The sequence below is a fragment of the Crocodylus siamensis genome, chromosome 2 (genome assembly GCF_052110815.1).
Source record: "Crocodylus siamensis isolate JL-2025a chromosome 2, ASM5211081v1, whole genome shotgun sequence".
Classification (NCBI taxonomy): domain Eukaryota; kingdom Metazoa; phylum Chordata; order Crocodylia; family Crocodylidae; genus Crocodylus; species Crocodylus siamensis.
Window position 1 is genome coordinate 251,291,529 of NC_143396.1, and position 21,536 is coordinate 251,313,064.

Sequence of the window (21,536 nt, forward strand, 5' to 3'; positions counted from 1 at the left end):
TAAGACAAGCCAGACTAAGCTCTGCCTCTGCACAGAGTCTGTGCTGTGTTGGCAAGACAGGGCTGAGATTGCACTGAGTAGGAAATAGGGCCTTTCCTGATTGTGAGGGAGTGGAGGGGGTGGGGCAGGAGGTTAGCTCCCCAGTAATAACCACCTGAGGGGCAGTGAAAATTTACAGGAAGAGTCTGGGGTTGACTCTTTGCTCCTGGGTTTCAGCCCCAGTAGCAGGAATCAGGATTTCTCCTGAATGGCAGGGTGCGGTTGGTGAGGATGAGAGTCTGACTCTGTAGTGCCAATAGCCCCAGAAGAGATTTGGATGCATCAGGGACAGGGAAGGCTTAATTCCTCCATTCTGTTTCTTATTTTGGATTGAGATGGCCTTGTAGATGGAGAGCAGTGCATGGGTCAAGTTGTCTGCTTCTGCAGCAGACACTGACCATCCAGGTAAGTGGGACCACCACAACAAAAGCATACCGTTTCTCCCTTGGATATATGTACCATGTGCTCACCTCGTGTATATTGCAAAGTGTCTCTTAAGGACTTGGCCCCATCCTTCAGGATAATAATGTCTCCTGAAGGACAGGACATGCTCAAGTTCAGGGGCCTTACAGCCAAGCATGATTCTATGAGTGGGGCTCTTTATATTACCAAACATGACAGATCCTCAGTCAGCCTGTCATTGTTGAGAAAGGGTGGAAGGGGAAAGGTGGGGAGACAGCAGGATCCTTATGGCCAGGGTGTCCAAAGGCATCATGGTGCCAAAAACACCCATAATTGTGATGCCATGCTCTACCACTTTGTTTACAAGGCTTAAAGCACTCATACGGTGTTGACCTGGATAGGCTATCTGATGTTTTTGTAGCTTCCCAGCTTCTCAGATGCATTCCCCCATCCTAACAGAGACAGGGGTGAGGAGTCACAGGCCTTGGGTGCTTGAGAGATACAAAGAGTCCTTTGCAGACTGAGGCTGTGTGTTAGATCTGGCTGGCATGGAAAACGTTAACAATAGAAGTCTCTGATTCCTGTAGCAGGGGAAGGGCTATCTGGATGAGGGGTGGAGGGGGTAAGGGAGCAGGCAAAAGTAAAAGTTTGAAAATAAACAGTAAAAAAGATAGGTAGAGGAGGGAAATAAGGTAAAAATAGAACATCTTAAAAGGAGCAGGAGTGACTTGGAGGAGGCTGCCAAAGCCCTAAGTTTGGCTCTGCAGGGCAGGGGGTGAGGGAGGGACATGCCAAAACATAAATGGGTAAAAAAACACAAACAAGGAGGGAAAAGAACATGAAAAAGATAGACTCTAACTCAGGAGGGAGCGAGACAGCTAAAAAGTTCAAAGGCATGTAGCAGGCATGCCTTATGGAGATGGGGTTCAGTCCCAGGCTTGAAATCTTGCTGTTTTGATTGATGGAGCTCATCCTCCAATCAGGAGGCAGCAAGAGGAGTTCAGTCATGTGTGCAGCCTGGCACATGGCATCCAGACCCTGGGAGCTGTGTGCGGCGGCTCAGGTCTGCAACCTCTGGCGTGCGGCCAGAGACACAGTGCACAGGACGGTGCATGGAGTAGGACCTTTGGCGCGCTTGGCTGGCTCAGGTCCTAAACCCCCCGAATGAGGCTGGGAGCTCGGTGCAGGAGGCGCTGCATAGAGGGTCCAGGAGGGGAACAAGCATAGTGCTGCACGATGCAGCCCAGGCCTCTGAGCCATAGCAAAAGGTTGAGTCCAGAGAGCCAGACAGTGATTGGGCTACTGAGCCAGCAGACAGGGCTGAGCCAGAGGCCCCAGAAGCCCTGCATAGAGGAGCCCTGTTCCAGCGGACAGCGACCCCCGCAAAGGCCACTGCATGAGAGAGAGCAGCTTGGCACAGAGGACGAGGGCCACCCTCCAGGCCTGGGAACCGTGAGTTGCAGTGAAAAGAGGATTCCCACGGGGGGGGGGGGGGGGGGAGTCACCCCCTTGTTAGTTAAGGGCTCCTGAAAGGGGATTGATTTTATCTTTGGGGTTTATCTGTTTCAGATCAGATACTTATCTGTGGCTTACCTGTATATGAGAGCACTGATATAAGGTTTTATGTCATTTACCCAGAGGGTAGTGTTTATGTTACTGGTTTAGATAACTTATAAATCTATCTATACATTGTACATATGTTTATATCCATGTTCCTTTCCCTTGTGATGAGTTAATGTAAATAAATATGTATATAGTTAAGTCCCCTGAGTGTCCTGGCCTGGTTCAATAGGGATGGAGGGAAACTGAGCAGTCTGCAGTTCCCTCCCCACAGCACACCTGCCAGCTAACAGTCCCTTTCAATTAGAGAAGGGGAGTATATACCCAAGTTACCTGGGCTACAGGCCTCAAGAAAAGAGGGAATTAAGCACAAATCTGGGAAAGGAAGAAGGCTGCTATCACCTCAAGAAGTCAGCCTGAGACAGACTCATCAGAGATAAGTCAGCCCAGTCAGCTAACATTTGGCACAATTATAAGCCACTCAAAGCAGAGTTATAATGAAAAATGATGGCAACCTTACCAGTGTGCAGTACTACCAGCTCCACATGTAACATAGAAGGGTGAGAAAGAAGACAGGAGTGACTTATAAAACTGGAAAACAGCTTATCTGCAAATCTAGGAATGGAAGGATTCAGGTCTCCTGACATCCAGTCCTGTATCCTGTTCACTAGAACATGGAGTATGTGTTGTACCTTGTACAGCACAGAGCCTTACAAATGTAAGGGATCCCCCTACCAAGGACCCATTTCAGAGGTGCCAAAGATTGACTGAGAACAAACTCTAAATATTCCATGATTTTTTGACAAATATAATTGTGGTACACTTTAATAGTAGCATCACTTTACACTAGAGTACATTTTCTAGGTCACCTTTGCAAGAAAAAAAGTCAGGACATTTATTTATTTTTTAATTCTGTTCTCAGAATTGGGAGGTCCAAAGTAAAAGGGGGAGTTAAAAGGCAAGCTATAGAGAAAGAGGAATGTAAGAGATGGTTTAGAAAAATACATTGCAGGGCTCAAACTTATTTCCACGAACAAAAGTATTTTTTGTGCAGGACAGCTTACAGGTTTGGAGGAACTCCAGTTTACCTGTGTCCTACTGCACTCATAGAGCTTAGATCAATAGCTAGCATTAACACTTTAATTGAGAATCAACATTACAATAATTGGAAGTGAGTATCAGCATTCTGAATTGCCAAGAAAGCAAGCTGTGTGATCAGAGTGATAACTGACTGTTGGGAATTGCTAAGGGAAATCACAAATGAAGAGACTACATTCACTTACGAAGGACACACAGAAGGAAATTTTCCTTTTCTCACCCCCAGGACAACCCCACCAAGACCATCTGCTAACGAGAACAGGATCTGGGACATAATTGGACCCATGTACACTTTCTAATTCTATATGTATCTTGAAAAGTTTGCCCACATCTGGGAGTTCAATTCTGGAACTCAGAAAATTTTTGGTACAAAAATTGTTAAAATTAAAAAAAGAAAACCTTTAATTAAAAAGGGGGATTGTGCAATCCTTTCCACAGTTTTTATGTTGATCAGATATAATCCAAATGCAAACATTGCCTGAAGAAACACAATTAAACAGTTATTTAGGTTCTGAAACATCCTTTTCCCTGATGAGCCCAAGTAGAAAATCAACACTTCATTAACCTGCCACCCCAACAGTAGTGTATTCTCTAAACATAGCTATGAATTTAATTTTTTTTTAATCTGCATGTCTGAATAGTGCTTGGGTCATTGTTTCTTCCAGCTGATGAAGGTTCATATCTCCAATGTTCTGCTCAGAACAAAATTAAATCATGCAAGTGCCACTCAAATATTCTACAAAAGAGGATTACTCTTACCAGTATTGTAGCAACAAAGTTTGGCACCTGCGGCAAAGCCCGCAGTGGCAGCTTGCCCTCACCCTGTACACAGATCCTGGGGGGCATATGCCCCCCCCCATGCTTGCCGGGGGAATGCACACAACGGCGGGAACCACTCTTCCCCCATCCCTACATGCCTCCAAAAGAGTGGCTCGCAGCTCTGTCCCATGCTCCAGCTGGGCTAGGCAGTGCCTATTGTCGCCCCTTTGCTTTGGTGCCTGGGGTGGTCGTCCCCCTCGCCCTGCCCCTCCAGCCTTGCTATGGCACTGACTCTTATCAAATAAGGCACGTGGGCCAACATTTCCTGGCTGTTTATAGGGAGGCACCAAAAGGCCATCTTTCAGGGATTGTATGAACCCACAAACTCCTAAGTGAAGCCTTATCTGAAAATGCAAGTGATCAGCACTTCTGAAAATCAGGCTTCTATGGCCGCTTGCATATGTTAAAAAAACCCCAGACAAACTGTACTTTACTGGAAGAAGCAGTGCATTACCTGGCTCTGCAGCATCTGTACAGATCGGGCACTTCAGCGGGGCTTTTAGCTAAAGCTGATTCAATTAGCTATTAGATAAAAGTGGCAAACAATTCACACTACCTCATCCAATCCTTACAGATGTCAGGTGAGCTCAGCTGAAGTGACACACTATGTCTTTTGGCATACACAGAGCTCACTGAGGGAATGGACCAAGTTTAAAGTAAAGCGCCATTTGTTTGCTTTTTTAAAACCTGCTGGCATTGATACATCTCTATCGTATTTACAAAAGGCATCTACATTAGTGATTTGCTGTTTAAAGAGTGTGTTAAAACCCTTCAGGGAAATCAAAACTTGGAGGTAATCAGAATCCCTGGAAAAGTGGCCACTGACGGAGAGGCCTGAATCCAGGCACCAAGTCTGACAATTTTGGCTGGATGCACATTAAGCCTCAGTAGCGTCTTGTTCCAGAGAAACCCCATGGATCTCCTTCCAGGGTTGCTGAAGTGCCCTGTGCAGGCCTGCCAAGCTGTGTGGCAGTTTATAGAAGGATGTTTTAAAAAATACGTGATGAGATTTTCCATGTCTCCTTGGAACCCTGCCAAATCCGTCACTCCTGGAGAGTCTGAAATCTGTCAAAGCCTCCCTTTGAAGGAGTGGGAGCTGCCAGCTGAGCTGCTGGAACTCACAGGAAGGAAAGTCACTGTTGTTTCATTTTAAATTTATCCCTGACTGTCCACAGTGCACAGGGAAGTTCCTAATTCCTTTGGGGAGCTCCGTCCTCAGGTATGGGCTCCCCTTGTGGTGTCTCTGCCTCGTCTCCTCCTGGCTGGTTGCTTTTGGCTGCTGCCTCCAGGGAGTGTTCAGAGTTAGACTGTGTGGTGGTACCCTCGGGGTCACTCTCTGCTGCAGCTGCTGGCTGTCTGCCATATTGGCTGGAGGAGGAAGGTGTTTTATTGAAGCACAGTTTAAAGACCCCCAGTGTGGTCATGACCAGGATCACCAGCACCACCACAGCAAAGATGACCAGGATGAACATGTAGTTGAAGGAGGATGAGAACATCCCTACTGCTGCACTCGTGTGGGCAGGGGAGTTTGTAGAGGGCACATCCAAGCTTCCCTGAGCAAGGGTTGGCAATGATGACAGAGTCAAGTCAGGCACTGCTGTGGTCCAGCCCCTGGGATCCTGTGTGCAGGACTTTGCATCCTTCCCAAGCTGGAAGCCCTGTGCACACATGCAAAGAAAGGTGCCTTGGGCACTGAGGCAATCATGGGGGTCTACACAGTTCCTGGTGCTGCTGTTTAGGTACCCAGAGGGACAGAAGCAAATGGGCTTTTCAGCAGCTGTCCATGTATAGCCGTCCCGCCCCAGCTGGCAGACCAGCTGCACAACCCCCTGGGGGCTGGGGCAGGTGATGTTAAGAACAGTGCCCGGGGGGCTGGACCCCTTGCTGGCTCTGGGAAGGTCATCAGGGAACTGGTAGATGAAGCTAAGGGCTTCCTGTGGGTGCAGAATGGGGCAGGTGCCATTGTACTTGTACTTACAGATAAAGCCCTGGGTCGTCTTATTGCAGCGCTGCTCCTTCCAGCCCCAGGGCTCCAGGCTGGGTTGTCCTGCAGTGACCTGCAGCGCTGCACACCGGGAGGTGGTGCAGGAGCTAGTCGGCTCTTTCACCCACTTGTCCAGCTCTGAAGGCTCTTCCTTGAGGTCCTGCTGGGGTCTGGTTTGCCAGGAGAAGCCCCGCAGTGGTCGCTCTGGATGGGTGCACTCTTGCTGTTTCCTAGTTAGCCCAACCCAAAAGAGCAAGGCACCAGAGCCTGCTGTGACTGTGTTCACAAGAGCCAGGATGTCCCACAACTCTGCTGTATTTCTGACCTGGGTCAAGGCACCCCGGTGCTGAGCACATTCATCCCAGGCTTGATGGAAAGCCATTCTGGCCCCATGAACACTGTAGCAGGTGCCGGTCTTGCTGCACCAAGTGTGGCTGCTGAGGGACTGCCCAGCCCCATTGCATAGCATGTAGATGGCTTGCAGTAAGAGGCACAAGGGAATCACTCCATTCATCTCCTCTACCAGCTGTCCAGTAAAGGAGGCTTTTTGTTAACAAATGCTAGCACTCACAGAGCTTGCAGGAGTAAACAAGCACAGCCCCAGCTGAGTCCTTTTCACAACAATCTAAGGCCACAGCCCTCCTATAGACTTGCCAGAGGAAATGTGTCAGGAATGAGGTTTGACCTTAACCTCCTTGATTTGCTGAAATGCAGATGACAAATAGCTCCCACTGCAGTAAGGAAACGGTAGCGTTTAAACCAAGCTGATGTGTTTGAAAGACTGAAGGAAAAGAAAATCCTACACCCCCGTGAGCAAACCGGATAGCAGCATGAGGCAGGCAGACAGAGCCACATTTTCAGTTGGACAATCACTCAGCTCTCAGACTTCAGCTAGAGCTGCCAGGACTGATCACATCTGCAGGTGAGACCTATATCATACATGTTACTCCCACAGAGTATCGCCGGTGTATCTCAGGCTTCATTAATAAGAGAAAAGTTGCTCTAGTTTAGTTAAATTTATTTTGGTTGAACTAAATTTGCTTTCATTCCATCTAGTTAAACTGGTGCAACCCCATTACTCTAATCAGGTAAGGCCATTTAACGCTGGAGAAAAATTATTTATAGCACGAGTTAAATTGGTTAAAGGATTAAAATTGATTGAAGTTATTAGCGGTCTACACTGACTTTCACCAGCTGAATTTTAAATCTTTTTAGTTAAACCAGTGCAATTTTTCAGCTATGGGCGAGGCTTCAGTTTATCATATCTTTCTTATTTTTCTGTTTATCATTTTGAGTAATATCCAGACTCTATTCCATTATTTTCTTTTCACATTCTTATACATCTCTCCATCACTGTGGGATCCTCCACTGATTCATTACTCACATTTACCAGCATCTTAGACATCTATTCTTCTCCATTCTTTCATTGGAATTAAAAACTACCATACACAGTTTTGGTTTCTTATGTATGATGTATTTTGAACTTCTAGTGGCAAACAAAGGAATTGGACTATCTGAGGTACCTAATAATTCCCAGGTATTGTGTAGGGAGCCTAGCCATTTCACTCCATTTTGGATCCCATACCGGGGGCAAGGCACATAAAATGTAGGTGTTGCAGCCCCTAATTTGTAGGTGGTTAAGACTTTTATTTGACCTGGTCCTATAGGTGTGGCATCATTCAACATCGCAGCACCTTTCTCTAGTCTAAGGCCCCCTGCTCACATCACAGACCTGAACTAGGATTCAAAAAATGGGATCCAGAAAAGCCAGCCTGCTGAACACAGAGTGGTCTAAAACACTCAACAGGAAATGGTTCTCCTCCTTTCCTCTTCCTCTCCCTCACCCCCCAGGAAATTAGATACCCAATTCCAGGTTACAGAAAAGTGTTTCCATATACCTGGAATTCTCAGACATGACTGGAGTTACATTCTTAAGCTAGCCCTTTCTCATAAAACACCTTGATGAGGAGTTGTGGTGCTGCTGGCCACCTGAGAAGTGAAAGGTCAGGATTAAAATTCTTCCTTTGTCTCAAAGGACTTGAATCCATATCTCCCACTCCATAGGAGAATGAAGTAACCATGGGTGCCTGTACCCCTGCAAGGAGGTGGCTCTGACATTGATACATGAGATGCTGTGGGCATTTTAGAGTGCCCCCCCTCCCCCCCAACCCCTGGAGCATGTGTAAAAACACCCCATTAGGCTATGGAGTGTTTTGGGGTGTGAGTCTCAAAATCTGCTGAAGCTGTATCTTTTTGCATGGAAAAAATTAATATTCACTAAGCTGAAGACAGAACAAGAATGACTCCATACCCCATTGGTTAAGGTATTCACCTCAGAAATCCAATCCCTGCTCCAATCAGTCTTTATGTATTTAGACAAAGCAGAATAGCTTCAACAAAGGAGACTGAGAGACAGGTACTGCAGAATAGTCTATAGCTTTGTGGTTAGGAAATTCTCTTTAAGGGGGCGAGGGGGGCTCTAGAATTTAGCTTCATTATGCTGATTACTGACTATAGAATCATAGAATATTAAATGATGAATTAATAAATCTATTTTCTTAGCATGGATTCAATAATGCATTTTTACAGGTGACAGAATTATTTTTCTGTGATTAGGCAAGACATATCAGCTATAGGTCTATATGTTTCACAACTGACAAGGGCTTGAGGGCATATATTTTTGCTACAAATAACTTGAAGAGAAATCACTAATTTGACTTATTTTCTGTTTAGAAGCTGCACATATGACTGGAGGAGGCAGGAATCAGCCTTCACAAGACAGACAAATAATTATCTAGCACTCCACTGAATGGCAGAAATGTGTGCTAGCTAAAATACCCAGTGAGATTCACATCCCAAATAGGAAATGAAGAAATGCCTTCAGGACACAACCAGTTACACACTCTGCTATACTCTCAGAGCAGCTATTGCTTCTCTCTGGACTTTCTATAAAACAGGGGAATCAAACTCACCTTGTATCCCAGGCAGGATGCAGACCATAGAACTTCTTTCAGTCTGGGCCAAGCAAAGGCATCAGGTGGTGGTGGTGGTGAGAGCAAATGTGGCAAGGGCAGAACCTAACTTTGTGGTGGCTAGTGCTGTGGCAGTGACAGTGGGACCAGGCTGAGAAGAGCTGTGTCACCGCAGCCCTTGCTTAGTACCCCTCCACCAATGGGCATGTCCACCAGGGCCCTGGGTTCCTCAGCAGGCCCTGCACACAACTGGCCATGCTCCCAAATTCACTGCTCCACCAGTAGCCCCATGGGTCAGATGGAGTGGCTCTGCTGACGGCCATATTTTGAAACCCGTGCTATAAAAGAATGCTTTTAAAATAGTGTCTGCTTGTATGTGGTCTGCACAGGCAGAAAGACTCAGAGACCTGCCAGTGTATCTACCCCTCACTTCCCCAACAATGATGCCAAGGTAAATCAAGGCAGAATAATTTCCCACTGCTGTGTTAGAGGTAAGGACTAAGTACTAATTTACCCCTAAATTTCCTAACATTAGCAAGTATTCCAAATAAGTAAAAGCTATCACAAATTGATACCATTCTTAAAAAGTAATAGCTGCAAAAGAATGAACGTTTGTGATAGGGTATCACAGGTCCAATCATTGCTACACAGGATTAACATCCTTGATAGAATACAGCCCATCTACATTTCACATATGAAATAATGCATCAGCATGGAAAAAAGCATTCACTAATTATGTAATCTATAAATGGCTGCTAGGCAGGCGTGTCTTCAAAAGGGGGAAATCCAGACCCAGCTGATATCAGTGAGCATTGGGTTATTGATTTCACTGAATCCAGGATTTCACCCTTAATCTCACTGCATTCTTACAATGAAAATAATCTTTCAGCATGAAATATAAATGCTAAGTGGAATTTCTTCTTCTTTTATTACTTTACAGGAAACAGGACAAGAAATGAAAATGAGGATTTCTGTACTATTGTAACAACTTGCATGATTACAAGAATTTAATTATTCGTCTTTCAAAAGGGCTACAGTAATTCCCAGCCTGACTTACACCATTATGAAGCGATAACCCAGTAGGGGTCATACAAGTTCCTGTCTACTAATAACTATTTCCATTGCCACTATCAGTTATTGAACTTTTTGCTGCAACAAGGTATAATGCTTCATAGTAATTGTTGCATAGATTTTTATCACTGCTATAAATTGAATTCATATTTGAGAAAGGTGAGGTGAGTGAACTGCAGTGACTGAAAAAACATCATGGGATTTATCTTTACCCAAAAAGTATGAACATTCTGGAACTCAAACCCCACTCTGTTTCAACTCTGCCTTTCTTACTCTATGTGCCACACTCCCTCTAGCTGCTATGTACAAAAATTATTTAAACCCTATTATATAACAAAAAATACCATTTACCTTTAAATAAAATGTTAGTTACACAGACTCCAATCATTCAGTTCTTGCCAGAAAGTAAGGCCCAGGCCACTATGCATTAGGTACATTAAAAAACCATTGACAATAATGTTCTATTTCCTCAGGGATTTTTCTACAGTAACTCATTTTCATTGAGTAGAGGTCTAAAAAGCCAATATTCATGAAAGTTTTGTTTATTACATCACTCTTTTATTCATTCCACCAATAGCTGTGAATTCTTGAAACCTGATGTGTTTCAACCTATGGTCTATTTTATACAGTCTACTATTTTATACACACCCACAATTTCATTCTTGAGTATACAACTATTTTGTATCATCTTCCTAACCTTATAGGCAGCTTGAAACAATAATACAGAAGTGTAAACAATGCTACTGTCATTTATCTGGTTTGACTATTAATTCTAATGCCAGATGATGGCAACATCATTTTAGTGATGGAAAGCAGGTGGAAGGGCAAGAATGAAGCACAAAGTTGGGTAAGAATTAGTAGTTGCTGCATAGAAGAAAATGCAGAGAGGGAAAAGGAGAAGATGCACAAAGCAAGGATGGAGAAGGAGTAGAAACTAAAGACAGAAGTAGGGATCATCAGTTGTATAATTAGTGGTGGGCAAGAGAGATCATGAGGCCAGGTGCTGATTAAGCAGGGGCACTGGAACAGAGGCACAGGGGCTTAAGACTTTGGTAGTTTCTGCAGCAGTGCGGAGAAGGAGAGGAGGAGGAAGTGACCAAAACACAGTAGCCAGGGAATGGAGATAAGGGAGTTTGAGCCTCTAGAGCTAGGGGAGAGGGAGGAAGAGGGAGCCTGGGAATTAATTTGCTATTTTACATAGTTGCTCAACATGGCTTTCAGTGCCCCCTCAAGCCTGTTTTCCCGCAGCCCCCGCTGCTAGGTCATGGCCACTTGCTCCTTTGCTTGCTCCACAGCTGCTAAGTCATGGCCACTTGCTCCTATGCCAGTGCAAGCCATACCTCCTGGAGCCCCACATCTGCACCCCCTGGCTGCTGGGTCCTGGCCACTTCCTACCACTCCATTATTACAAAACCCATTGTCGCTTGAGCCTGGCACCCCTCCCCCCATCTCTATTCTAGTGTCCTCCTCTCTTGCTAGGTATTCCTCTACATCCCAGGTGCCAAAAATAATAGTGATGCCTCTGGCAGTCTGTGGCAGGGCACCTTTGGTGCCTGCCGCTTGAAGGGCAGAAAACAGGCAGCAGCCAGGTGCCTGATGAGGGCAGCCATTTTGAGACCCAGGGATAGAAGCTGGTCTGCAGTTCGCTGTAGGAGGAAGGAGATAACGTTAGGCTGAGAGGCTGCTCTGGGAGTATCAGGAGGTAAGGGCAGGGGCTATGGGGTAGAGGTGAAAACTGCACCCTGCCGGGGAAGGGTGGTCTGGTGGGGCTCCTAGGGGTGTAGGAGCCCCCAGGAAATGCCAAGCCAGTTATCATGCCAGGCTAGTGAATGGTGGGTGGGCCAGGGTGCCTTATAACCCCAGCCCCACATCCTTGGTGGTCTCCTGACAAGCGGGGGGGGCCCAAGCTCATTAAGGAGCCCTGAGACAGAGCTCAGGCTGGAGGAGGGAACTGGGACCATGCCCAGGTAGCAGAGGGAATTCTGGGGGTGACAAGTAGAGAGACCCAGAGAGGGAGAGGGGGGCGATGACTACAGCAGGTGAGTGAATAGAGGCCCTGTGAGTGTGGGCAAGTAAGGAGGCCCACTGGGGACATAGTGGCCCAGTGGGGGGCCAGGAGCAAAGTAGGCCAGCAGTTGTAGAATAGCTCAGTCAGCACTCAGGTGAGGGTAGTGGGAGACACCCAACAGGCTGTGCTGGGGCTGACTGAGGGTGGAGAGCTAAGCCCGAAGCTGGGGAGGCCGGGCAGTACGAGTGTGGCCCTGAGAGGGAGGGCAGTATGAAAGAGGCTGGGTGAGAGCCAGCAGAGTGAATGGGACCCCAGTGAGGAAGGGGTAGTGTGTGAGTGGCCCTCTGGGGCTGTAGAGTAGACCTACAACTATGTACCCAGTTTGCTGGAGAGGTAACACACACAGAGTAACATCTGCAAGGCACAGGACCCATGGAGGGGAGATTGGAGAGGGCATTAAGGCCCTTGCCAGTAGGGTGAGTAATGGGTAGCCTCCTGCCTTAGTAACAACTCATATTTTTCCATCAAGGCGTGGCAGAAGAGTGAATTGGCCAGTTACCCCAGGAGCAGGGCAGCTGGAAGAGACCCGACGAGGATGCCACCCTGTTACACAGTCGTTCTAAACTTAGTGAGGCTGAAAAGTATTGAAAATAATACAAAGTAATAACATTGTGGTGTTTAGCTACTACTTAAACTATACTCAACTCATGATCGTTGTGCAGATTTTTCAGTTATATCAGTAGAATTTCCATTGGAGAACGGTAGGAATTTGCCATCCCAACTATACAGCCTGGTCAATGCCCCATGATTATAAGGGTTCAACCTTTCTTCAGTACTCTATATTATTTCCTTTACCTGTCCACATGAATATTATTGGGAATTCTCATTAGTCTTGTATTAAAAACCTTGAAAATTCTTGTGCACGACTCTGTATGTCCACATATGAAGAGAGAGTGGCAAAACTACTTGAAGAAAAGTGAGAGTGACACCTGTTTACATCTTTTTAAAAGTGTTTGAACACTTTTATTTGTGTTTGAGCTAAACAAACTTTGTGTGGGGACTTACTGATTTTCTTATTGCAAAGAAAATTCACACTTACTAGCTACCCTTAAAAGTACAACAGAACAACAATCTTCAGGGAACAAAGTCTTCAAGTAATTTGGGATGAGGCAGAGTTTCCTAGGGAAGCCAAACAGAATAGCAGGAAATCTAGTGGTAAATAAAAGTGATTTCACTTCCTGGCATTTTGCCCAAACAGACTGCTCAACTGAGCATTTTAGAACATTCAGCTGAGAATAAGAAATCCAGACAAGGAAGAGAAAAGCCAACAAAGCAGCTGGGAGATGGGGAAGCAGCAGGTGCTGATACATAGAAGTAGTTAATTCAGAATGTAAAAGAAAATAGAAGGAAGGGCGTTCTGAGCTTAGTGAAATAATTATTGTCTAGGAGGATATGGGAGGAGTACAGCCCCTTTGCAGAAACAGCAACTTCCATTCTTTGTGTGGAGTGAGCCAATTCAAAATGGAGATTTGGTCATTTTACAAAATGCTTTTTGTTTCAGCTTTATAAACAACTCTTTTCCAAGCACTTTTGTCTCCAACATTTGACTCCTTTCAGCTGTTCCTAATCTTTTGTTTGAGAGACGTGGAGGCAGAAATGTTAAAATTATTCATCCATTTTAAAATGTGGAAAAGATTTGTACTGTACCGTACACAGGTGTTTTTCTGTCTTATTGAGTGTTCGTATGTTCTTTATTTGAGGGTGTCCATACTCTCTTGTCATAAAATAAAAAAAACCTGCTTTCTGTGCTTGAATTTTAAATGTGTGTGCATTAATTTTCTAACCAAAACTATACTCGTGCAATAGTACCTGGGATCTAATGGTATACATGCTACAAGAATGTAAGAAAGTCTTGATTACTTTCTGGAAGAAACTCATATTAAAAATAGGAATAGGCATAAGCAATAGAAAGTGAACATCTGGAGGTGGACATACCACAATTTAGGGTATTCAACTCTGGAATTTTAGGTTAAGTTCTTTTGCAGCTAAAATATAAGTTCATATTTTAAATTAAAAGAGTCCCTACTTGTTGGAGATGTCTTGGCAATCTATGCACACAAAGAACCTGGACTTCTTCAAGCCTGAAATTAAAATTCCAGCAGTACTGATTCAGTTTTTCCTTGTTAAAAAGGAAATAAATTGAGTTCCATCTATTCCAACATGTGGAAGCGGGGCTTTTGGATGGAAAAAAAGCCTTAACACTGATTTGTCTCAGTGCAAAGCAGGCATTTTTCAGTGGAACATTAACCATTTATCTTAGCACATATAATTGCATATTTAGTGCATTAACATGTGTATAGTCACATGATAATTTTTTGTATAAATTCGTCTAAGCTTTATGCACAAATTGGGATTGTCATTTTTCTTGTTGTTGTTATATATATTTGTATTACAGTAGTACTCAAAGGCCCAATCAGAATCAGGTCTCCTTTATGTGTATACTTCTAATTTACACTACCTGGCACATATATTCTGTCTTGTATGTGAAGAAAAAACAGTACACAGAAAATGCCCATTCATTTTGAGCATGCAGACAGTAACAGGGCACACTTCTTGGTGTCTGTTACAATTAGGAGAGTTTCTTATGACACCCACCAAAGAGAAAAGAAAGCTTACCTGTATGGGAAAAACAAAGGAACGAGTCTATACACATTGTTACGGCCCCTGGTGTCCCTGATTGCCTCTTGCAAGCCAGTGATGGGGAACACGTCGGAGTGGTACCAGTTTCTCACTTGTTCTGGGACAAATCCCAGAAGTTAAACTCCAAGTTGGCCCACAGGGTCAGTTGTCCTGTAGAGGGGATGCACAGGAGAGCTGCAGTTTGTGCGAGCTGTGTGGAGGCACAGCAAATCAACTGGATTAGCGTAAAGAGTAGGAGACAGCCGGGTAACTACGGTAAAGAGAGAAAAACTTACCACAAACAACTAGACGGTGGGTGAATCCAGCGCTGGGTGAGCAAACAGCAGTCCTTGGTGAGTCCTCCTCACGTTATCTTCTGTGGGAAAGAGAAGCTTGGCTAGGCTCCTGGGAACCTTCAAAGAGGGAGAGCCTGTTAATTAGTATGGGGAATTAGGAGGTGAACCAAACGTGTCCTGTGGGGTGAAGGTGTGGGGCCATAATGTGGGCAAGGCCATGGGCTTCTAAACTGGAGAGCTAGATGAGATGGTGAGTCCGAGACTAAAAGAATGAGATTCAATGAAGCCCCCAAGCATGAAGCAGGGAATGTGTGGGTGGGTGGCTGATGAAGCACTGCCAGACTGGTGGTGTGATAGGCACAGAAATCATAGTATTCTATGAAGGGATGTCGAGATTGTAAAAAGGAATTAAGGCGTGTGGCTGGATAATTAGTGTGACTTGGCTGGATCCTGTGAGTCATATATGGATTTGTTTAAGAATAAAATAATAAAGGTTGCTTAATACCTGGGACAATAGAGACTGAGTGGCCATTGTTGTCCTAGAAGAATATGAATGTCCATGAAACTGATACTCACATTTTATAAGAAAGGGGCTACAACAATAGAAATAGGAACTACCTGGAGTTCTATATTTCAGAAATTCTCATTTTGTTTTTAGCAGCCATTTCTTTATCTTCTCTAGCACAGAAAAGCAGAGGTCAAATAATTTAGTCCTCCGTGTTCACCAGCTGCAGTGCTAAGAGAAAGGAGTAGGTTAGAATTTGCAGGAGTTTATTTTTGGTAACAATAAGCTCTGCAGGCAGGCCAGATTCACTGGATAACTCATTCAAAGTCAATGGAGATTTGCTAGGTTACACAAGCAGTGTAAATGGCTCCGGCAGTGCATGCTGTTAAACAACATAAATTTAACTACTAGCATATTTATACTGTCCACATGTACAACATATTAATGTTGTATGTCTGAGTCATTCCAATTGGCTGCGGTAGGCATGATCGGCCATGGGGGATTCCACCCCCCCAGACACTGCGAATGGCCGTGGGAGGACCCCCTGCCAGCTCCCTGACTGGCTGCTGGGGGGGCAAGTGCCCCCTGACTCAGGAGGCACCAGTTGTCCGTGGCCGTGGGGGCACTTTAAGTTCATTGAACGAGCTTAGTTAAAGCATCCTTGCCACCATTTTGAAGTGCAGGGCACTGAATATACAAGACACTGCAGGCACTTTAATTAGAGCAGGTCTTGCAGCTACTCTAATTTAAGTGCCTCCCTTCACACCACAACACTTGGAGCACATGTAAAGATGCTCTAGATGTCTAACACTTGGAGTGGAATCAAAAGCTCTACATAGGTTTCCTGTACACTGTGTGAGGAGTTAAGTGTATCGGAATGAGATCCAAAGGAGTCAGAAGATTGCATCTCATGTATTATCAGCACATGCAGCATAAAGTTGCCAAAAGCTGAAATGGTGAGAATAGGGGTGAGTCCTAAATCCTGCTCCTCAGGCAACTTACCAAGGACTACAGAGAACCATGGCCAAGCCTGCACATTTCTTACACTGACCTTTCGTTTTAAAACACAGTTGGAGGAAGTACAATGCTGCCTCCATCCCTCTGTACAATAGCCTACATCATGCACAAAGTGGGGGACCTAACTTCAATCCCCTGTCTTGTCTGAGGGGCTTCAAACTTACATCCTTCATGTTCCAAGGGTGCCAGAACCACCCAGCTATATATTGCTCAGAGAAGTTGATGAATACTCTTCAAGCTACTTGAAGATGTTCCACTATGCATTCACTAGGCCACAGAAATACAGAAAGTACAGGCATGACCCTGTAGCCCAAGACACCTTACAGGTCAGAGGTTAGGGAGTGCTCAAGTAAACCAGCCCCTAAACTGGGTTTTACCTAACCTGCTCTTATTTTCGTAAAGGAAAAGCTGTAATTAAATTATGCATAGATGCATTGCTTTTGTTGAGTTGTTCTATGCTAAATTCTTATCAAGTCAGGAAGGAGATGGCAGGATTTGCAGTTTCAAAGCCCTTGAGACTCATCATTTTTTTAAGCATTACCTTTAATCACACCTGCATTATGTGGCAGTATATGAAAGAGAAATTTTCATTCTTTGCTGTATAAATATTAGAAAAATTGGAAAATTACTTAGTACCATAATCCCAAAGGCTTTCTATTTCAATATAATAAGATTCTTAGGATAGGAAGATATTTAAATTCACTTATAATCTCAACATTATGTTTTAATAAAGATAAGTTAGATTGTAGCTTCAAGGCACTGGTCACAGTTGGTGGTACTGCTGAGGGGCCAGGGGCAGCTTAGGGAGGTGTTCTGGCTGACCAGAACTGAGAGTGGGGCATGGTATAACAAGTAAAAGCATGATATATATGTTTTCATCCCCGGCAAGCTCTGCTACTGCTTCAGATGGAAAAGGAAGATGCCTTTTTCATGACTGAAATAGTTTAATTGTTTGTTAATGCCTGGTTATACAATTTGCATGATGTTGTTTTATGTTCTTTGACTGAGAAGAATAACTCATGATCATGACAAGTCGTTCGAAGATACTCCAAGATTTTGAATTTCTCAAGAGAGAAGTAGCAGGTTAGCAGGATTTGGAAATTTTAAAACAGTTTAAACTTCTTTCTGGACCATAAAAACCTTGCTTAAGATACCATGCCTAGAAAAAACAGGCCACTGTAAGATTTAATGGTTTAGAGCTACATTTAATTTTGTCTTAACATGCTTTCATATAACAAACGCATATGTATACTTAGTTCCAGGACATGGTCAGATGGTCACTGTAGATAAAAGAGAACTCTGGAGCTTCTGCCATGAACAACAATAGCACTAATACTTGCTATGGGGGATGGAAAATCTCTGTCCATTTCCTCCTTGCTAGCCTGCATTTGCATGGCTTAAAAGGGAAACGTAGTCACGTGCAACCATTGTATGCACACTTCCATCTGCCAAGGGTACAGTTAGATCTTTGTCTGGTTCACATATTTTCACCTGTGCTCAGACTTTAATCGGAAGTTCAGGAAGAGAACCAAGGGAACGCTTCCCCTTTGTGTCAGGTTTGATTCATCCTATATAACATATTCTTAAGTAGTCAGGCATGTGAGTATAAAATTAACTTTCTGTGAGCATCTGAATAAAACTTAATTGTTTTTCTGCTTTTAGATCATGAACACAAGAAATGGGAAAGTACACATCCAGAGCAGTATTGCCATGTTTTTCTGCATGCAGCTTTCCCCCAAAAATCAGCCCTATCCCTACCTCTACCCCAAATTAGGGTACATGTATTAAGTGGGAAAGCTGATTTTCTGACTGAGATAGAAGCACCTTGCTTTTAGCTCTGCTCCATTCTGCAATCTCAGTTCATTGCTATTCAGGCAGCTAAGGGAGTCATTTGACTTAATGGCTCATTGTTCTTCACCCCAGAACTGTTAACGATCATCTCCTCTTTAATCGTCCTGATGTTTACTAATCAAACTAACCTTTCTTAGGTCAATTCTACTGTCTGCTGGCTGCTCCTGGTTTTTCTCCTCTTATTTCAGTTTTAGTTAAGCAGGAAATGCATGATAAGTCAGCTGAAAATTAGCCTTTGTCCCTGCTCTATGAAGCCATAACTCTGGAAAAATCTTTTTTTCTTCATTCTGCCTTTCAAACACAAAGTGTATATTATATTCTGAGGCATATTTTATGTGAAAAAATATGAATGTTTGTAGAAAATATTTTTCAGTGTTCATCCAGTTCTGCTTTCCTTCCATAGCCACATTTTCAGATTTCCAGTTTGAGTTCAGTTTGTGTTCTGCACAGTTATGTGCAGCATCACTGGCCAAAAAAAGGATAGAATGTATACATGCAAAAAAATCAATGGTTGTCCTGCACGTTACTCCTATCATCAGGTCATTATAGCACACAAGGGACTGTGCATAAAAAGTACATGCCAACAATTGTGTGAACAGTTATACTCACATAAGTACAAGTTATGTTTGAAGTACATGCCAACAATTGTGTGAACAGTTATACTCACATAAGTAAGTACAAGTTATGTTTGAAAAGCTGGACCTCAGTGGTTCACCTATGTGTGTGCTATGGGGATTTAGAATCATAGAAAATTGGGATTGGAAAGGATCTCAGGAGGTCATCTTGTCCAAGCCCCTGCTCAAAGCAGGACCATCTCCAACTAGATCATCCCAGCCAAAGTTTTGTCTAGTTGGGTCTTAAAAACCTCCAAGAATGGAGATTTCAAAACCTGTCTGGGTAACTTGTTCTAGTGTTTTACTCGCCTTCGTATTCACAACTGTACATTAGTACGCCTGATATGGACAATGCTGAATAATAGGCGGCTACGTGTCCACCTGGGTGACAGTGTCAGCTCACCTGGTTCTTGAGCAATGGACGGCCACAAGATTCAATACTCACACCAGCACTCTTTAATGTACACACAAGCGATATGCTGTCAACAAAGTTGTGTAAATTTGTATATGCAGATGACTTTGCTTTGGGCATGCAAGTAACCACCTTCAGTGACACTGAGTCCAACTTGAACGAGGACCTCAATACCATGGAGGAATATTTTTGGAAATAGGGACTCAAGCCAATATCCTATAAAACAACAATCACTGCATTCCATCTTGATAACAAAGGGTGCATCCACACATGCAGGGACATGTGCTTGTAGCAGCTCAAATAGGAGTGGCACAAATTTGTGTTGGGGATTTTTTTGCCTCAGCGCACATGCCCAGACATGCACTTTGGTGTCGGGTAAGTTGTGCCACTTGGGGCAAAATGACCCTGCCCAGATCTGCAGCCAGGGGGAGCGAGAGCCTGGGGCCAGCATGTGTGCTGGCCTCAGCAATATAAAAACCTGCCCTGTGATGGCCCCAGCAGTATAAAAAGCTGCCCTGGCAAGTAGCTCAGGGCTACTCACACTCAGGAGCTACTGGGGATGGAGCCGATGATCACACATGATCATCTAGTGTGCCAGGCAGTAGCCCCTCCACCTCCACCTCCAGAACCTCCTCCTGACCCTACCTGCACTGAATTACTTCCCTAATTGATTGTTTGCTCCTGCACTCCCTCATAGCTGCCTCACCAAGTCTGATCCTTTGCCTCATTTCCTGCCTCCTGCTCTGCTGCTAAGTGCCTGACTGGAGTCCTGAGGGGCTCCTGGACTGAGCTTTAACAAATGGAGCCCCTCCACTGCTCCAGCCACCTTTTACATCTGCCTCATCAGCCTCCCCTGTGTGTTTTGCCCTTGTGTAGTAAGTCCTGTGGTCTACTCCCCCTGCCCTGGCATTTGTTGTGTGCCAGTTCAAGTCTCCCCTGCCCTTGTGTGTGCATCCCCTCTCCCTTTCTTAAAATCTACCTCGTTCCCTCCATCTAAGCATTTTTGTGACCTGGTCATAAAAAGAAACAAGGTTAGTCAGGCAGGAACTACCTGCTATGAACCTGTGCTGGGTACCCTTCATCATTATTTTTTCTGCTGGACTTCCACAAATGTGATCCTTAATAATTTTTTCAAAGGTTTTCTCAAGGACAGAGGTGAGGCTAACTGGCCTATAGTTACCCAGATCCTCCTTCCTCCTCTTCTTGAAAATAGGGACCACACTGACCCTTTTCCAATCCTCTGGGACTTGACCTGAGCACCATGAGTGCTCAAACAACCGTGCCAGTGGTTCTGCTATGACACTGGCACGGTGCTTCAGCATCCTTGGATGAAGATCATCCAGGCCTGCCGACTTAAACACATCCAGCCCCTCCAACTGTCCCTTCATCAAGTCAGCACTAACAGTTGGTGGGCTGGTTTCCCTCCTCTGATCATCTATAATCCAATTGGGAGAGTTGTCCTAATCCATGTTCAAGAATATGGAAGCAAAAAACTCATTGAAAAGCTCAACTTTGTCCCTCCTATCTGTCACCAATTGCCCTAATCTGCCCTGTAGGGGTCCTATGTTACCCTGCAACTTCTTTTTGCTCCCCATATACCTGTAGAAGGATTTTTTGTTGTCTTTAATTTCCATTGCCAGCCTAAGTTTCATTGCAGCTTTGGGCTTTCTAACACTCCCCGAAGTGCGAGCCAAATAGGTTTATTCCTCCTTGGTAGCTACCCCCTGCTTCCACAGCCTGTGTGCTTCTTTCTTTGCCCCTATACTTTCCTGGGTTTCCCTGTTTAACCAAGGGGGTTTCTTGGCCCCATTGCCTCCTTTCCTGTGCAAAGGAATTGTCTCCTTCTGCACCCCAAGGATTGCTTCCCTTAGGAATGACCACCCTTCCTGGACTCTCATCTCACCAGTGCCCCCGATCATCAGTGCCTCACTAACTAATCTCCTGAGTATATTGAAGTTGTACTTTCTGAAATATAGCACTTCTGCCCTTCTGGTTATCTTTCCCACCCTTCACTGGATAGTACATTCAATCAATTGATGGACACTATCCCCTAGGTTACCTTGTATCTGCAGATCCCCCACCAGGTTATCCCGTGTAGCCAACACCAAGTCTAGTAAGGCACTTCACCTAATGGGACTGTATACCTCCAGCATTAGGTGAAGGTCTTCTATTCAAGTTAAAAACATACATGAATGGTTGGACCTGGCTG

General features: G+C 44.6%; 1 protein-coding gene across 1 annotated transcript; it reads right to left on the bottom strand.

Moving 5' to 3' along the window:
• Positions 1 to 2,823: 2,823 nt before the first annotated feature.
• On the bottom strand, positions 2,824 to 6,499 carry CLEC14A (C-type lectin domain containing 14A). The gene has a single exon (XM_090034982.1). It carries the CDS (start codon positions 6,414 to 6,416, stop codon positions 5,109 to 5,111), a length of 1,308 nt encoding a protein of 435 aa, XP_089891108.1. The 5' UTR covers positions 6,417 to 6,499; the 3' UTR covers positions 2,824 to 5,108.
• Between the last annotated feature and the right edge of the window lie 15,037 nt (positions 6,500 to 21,536).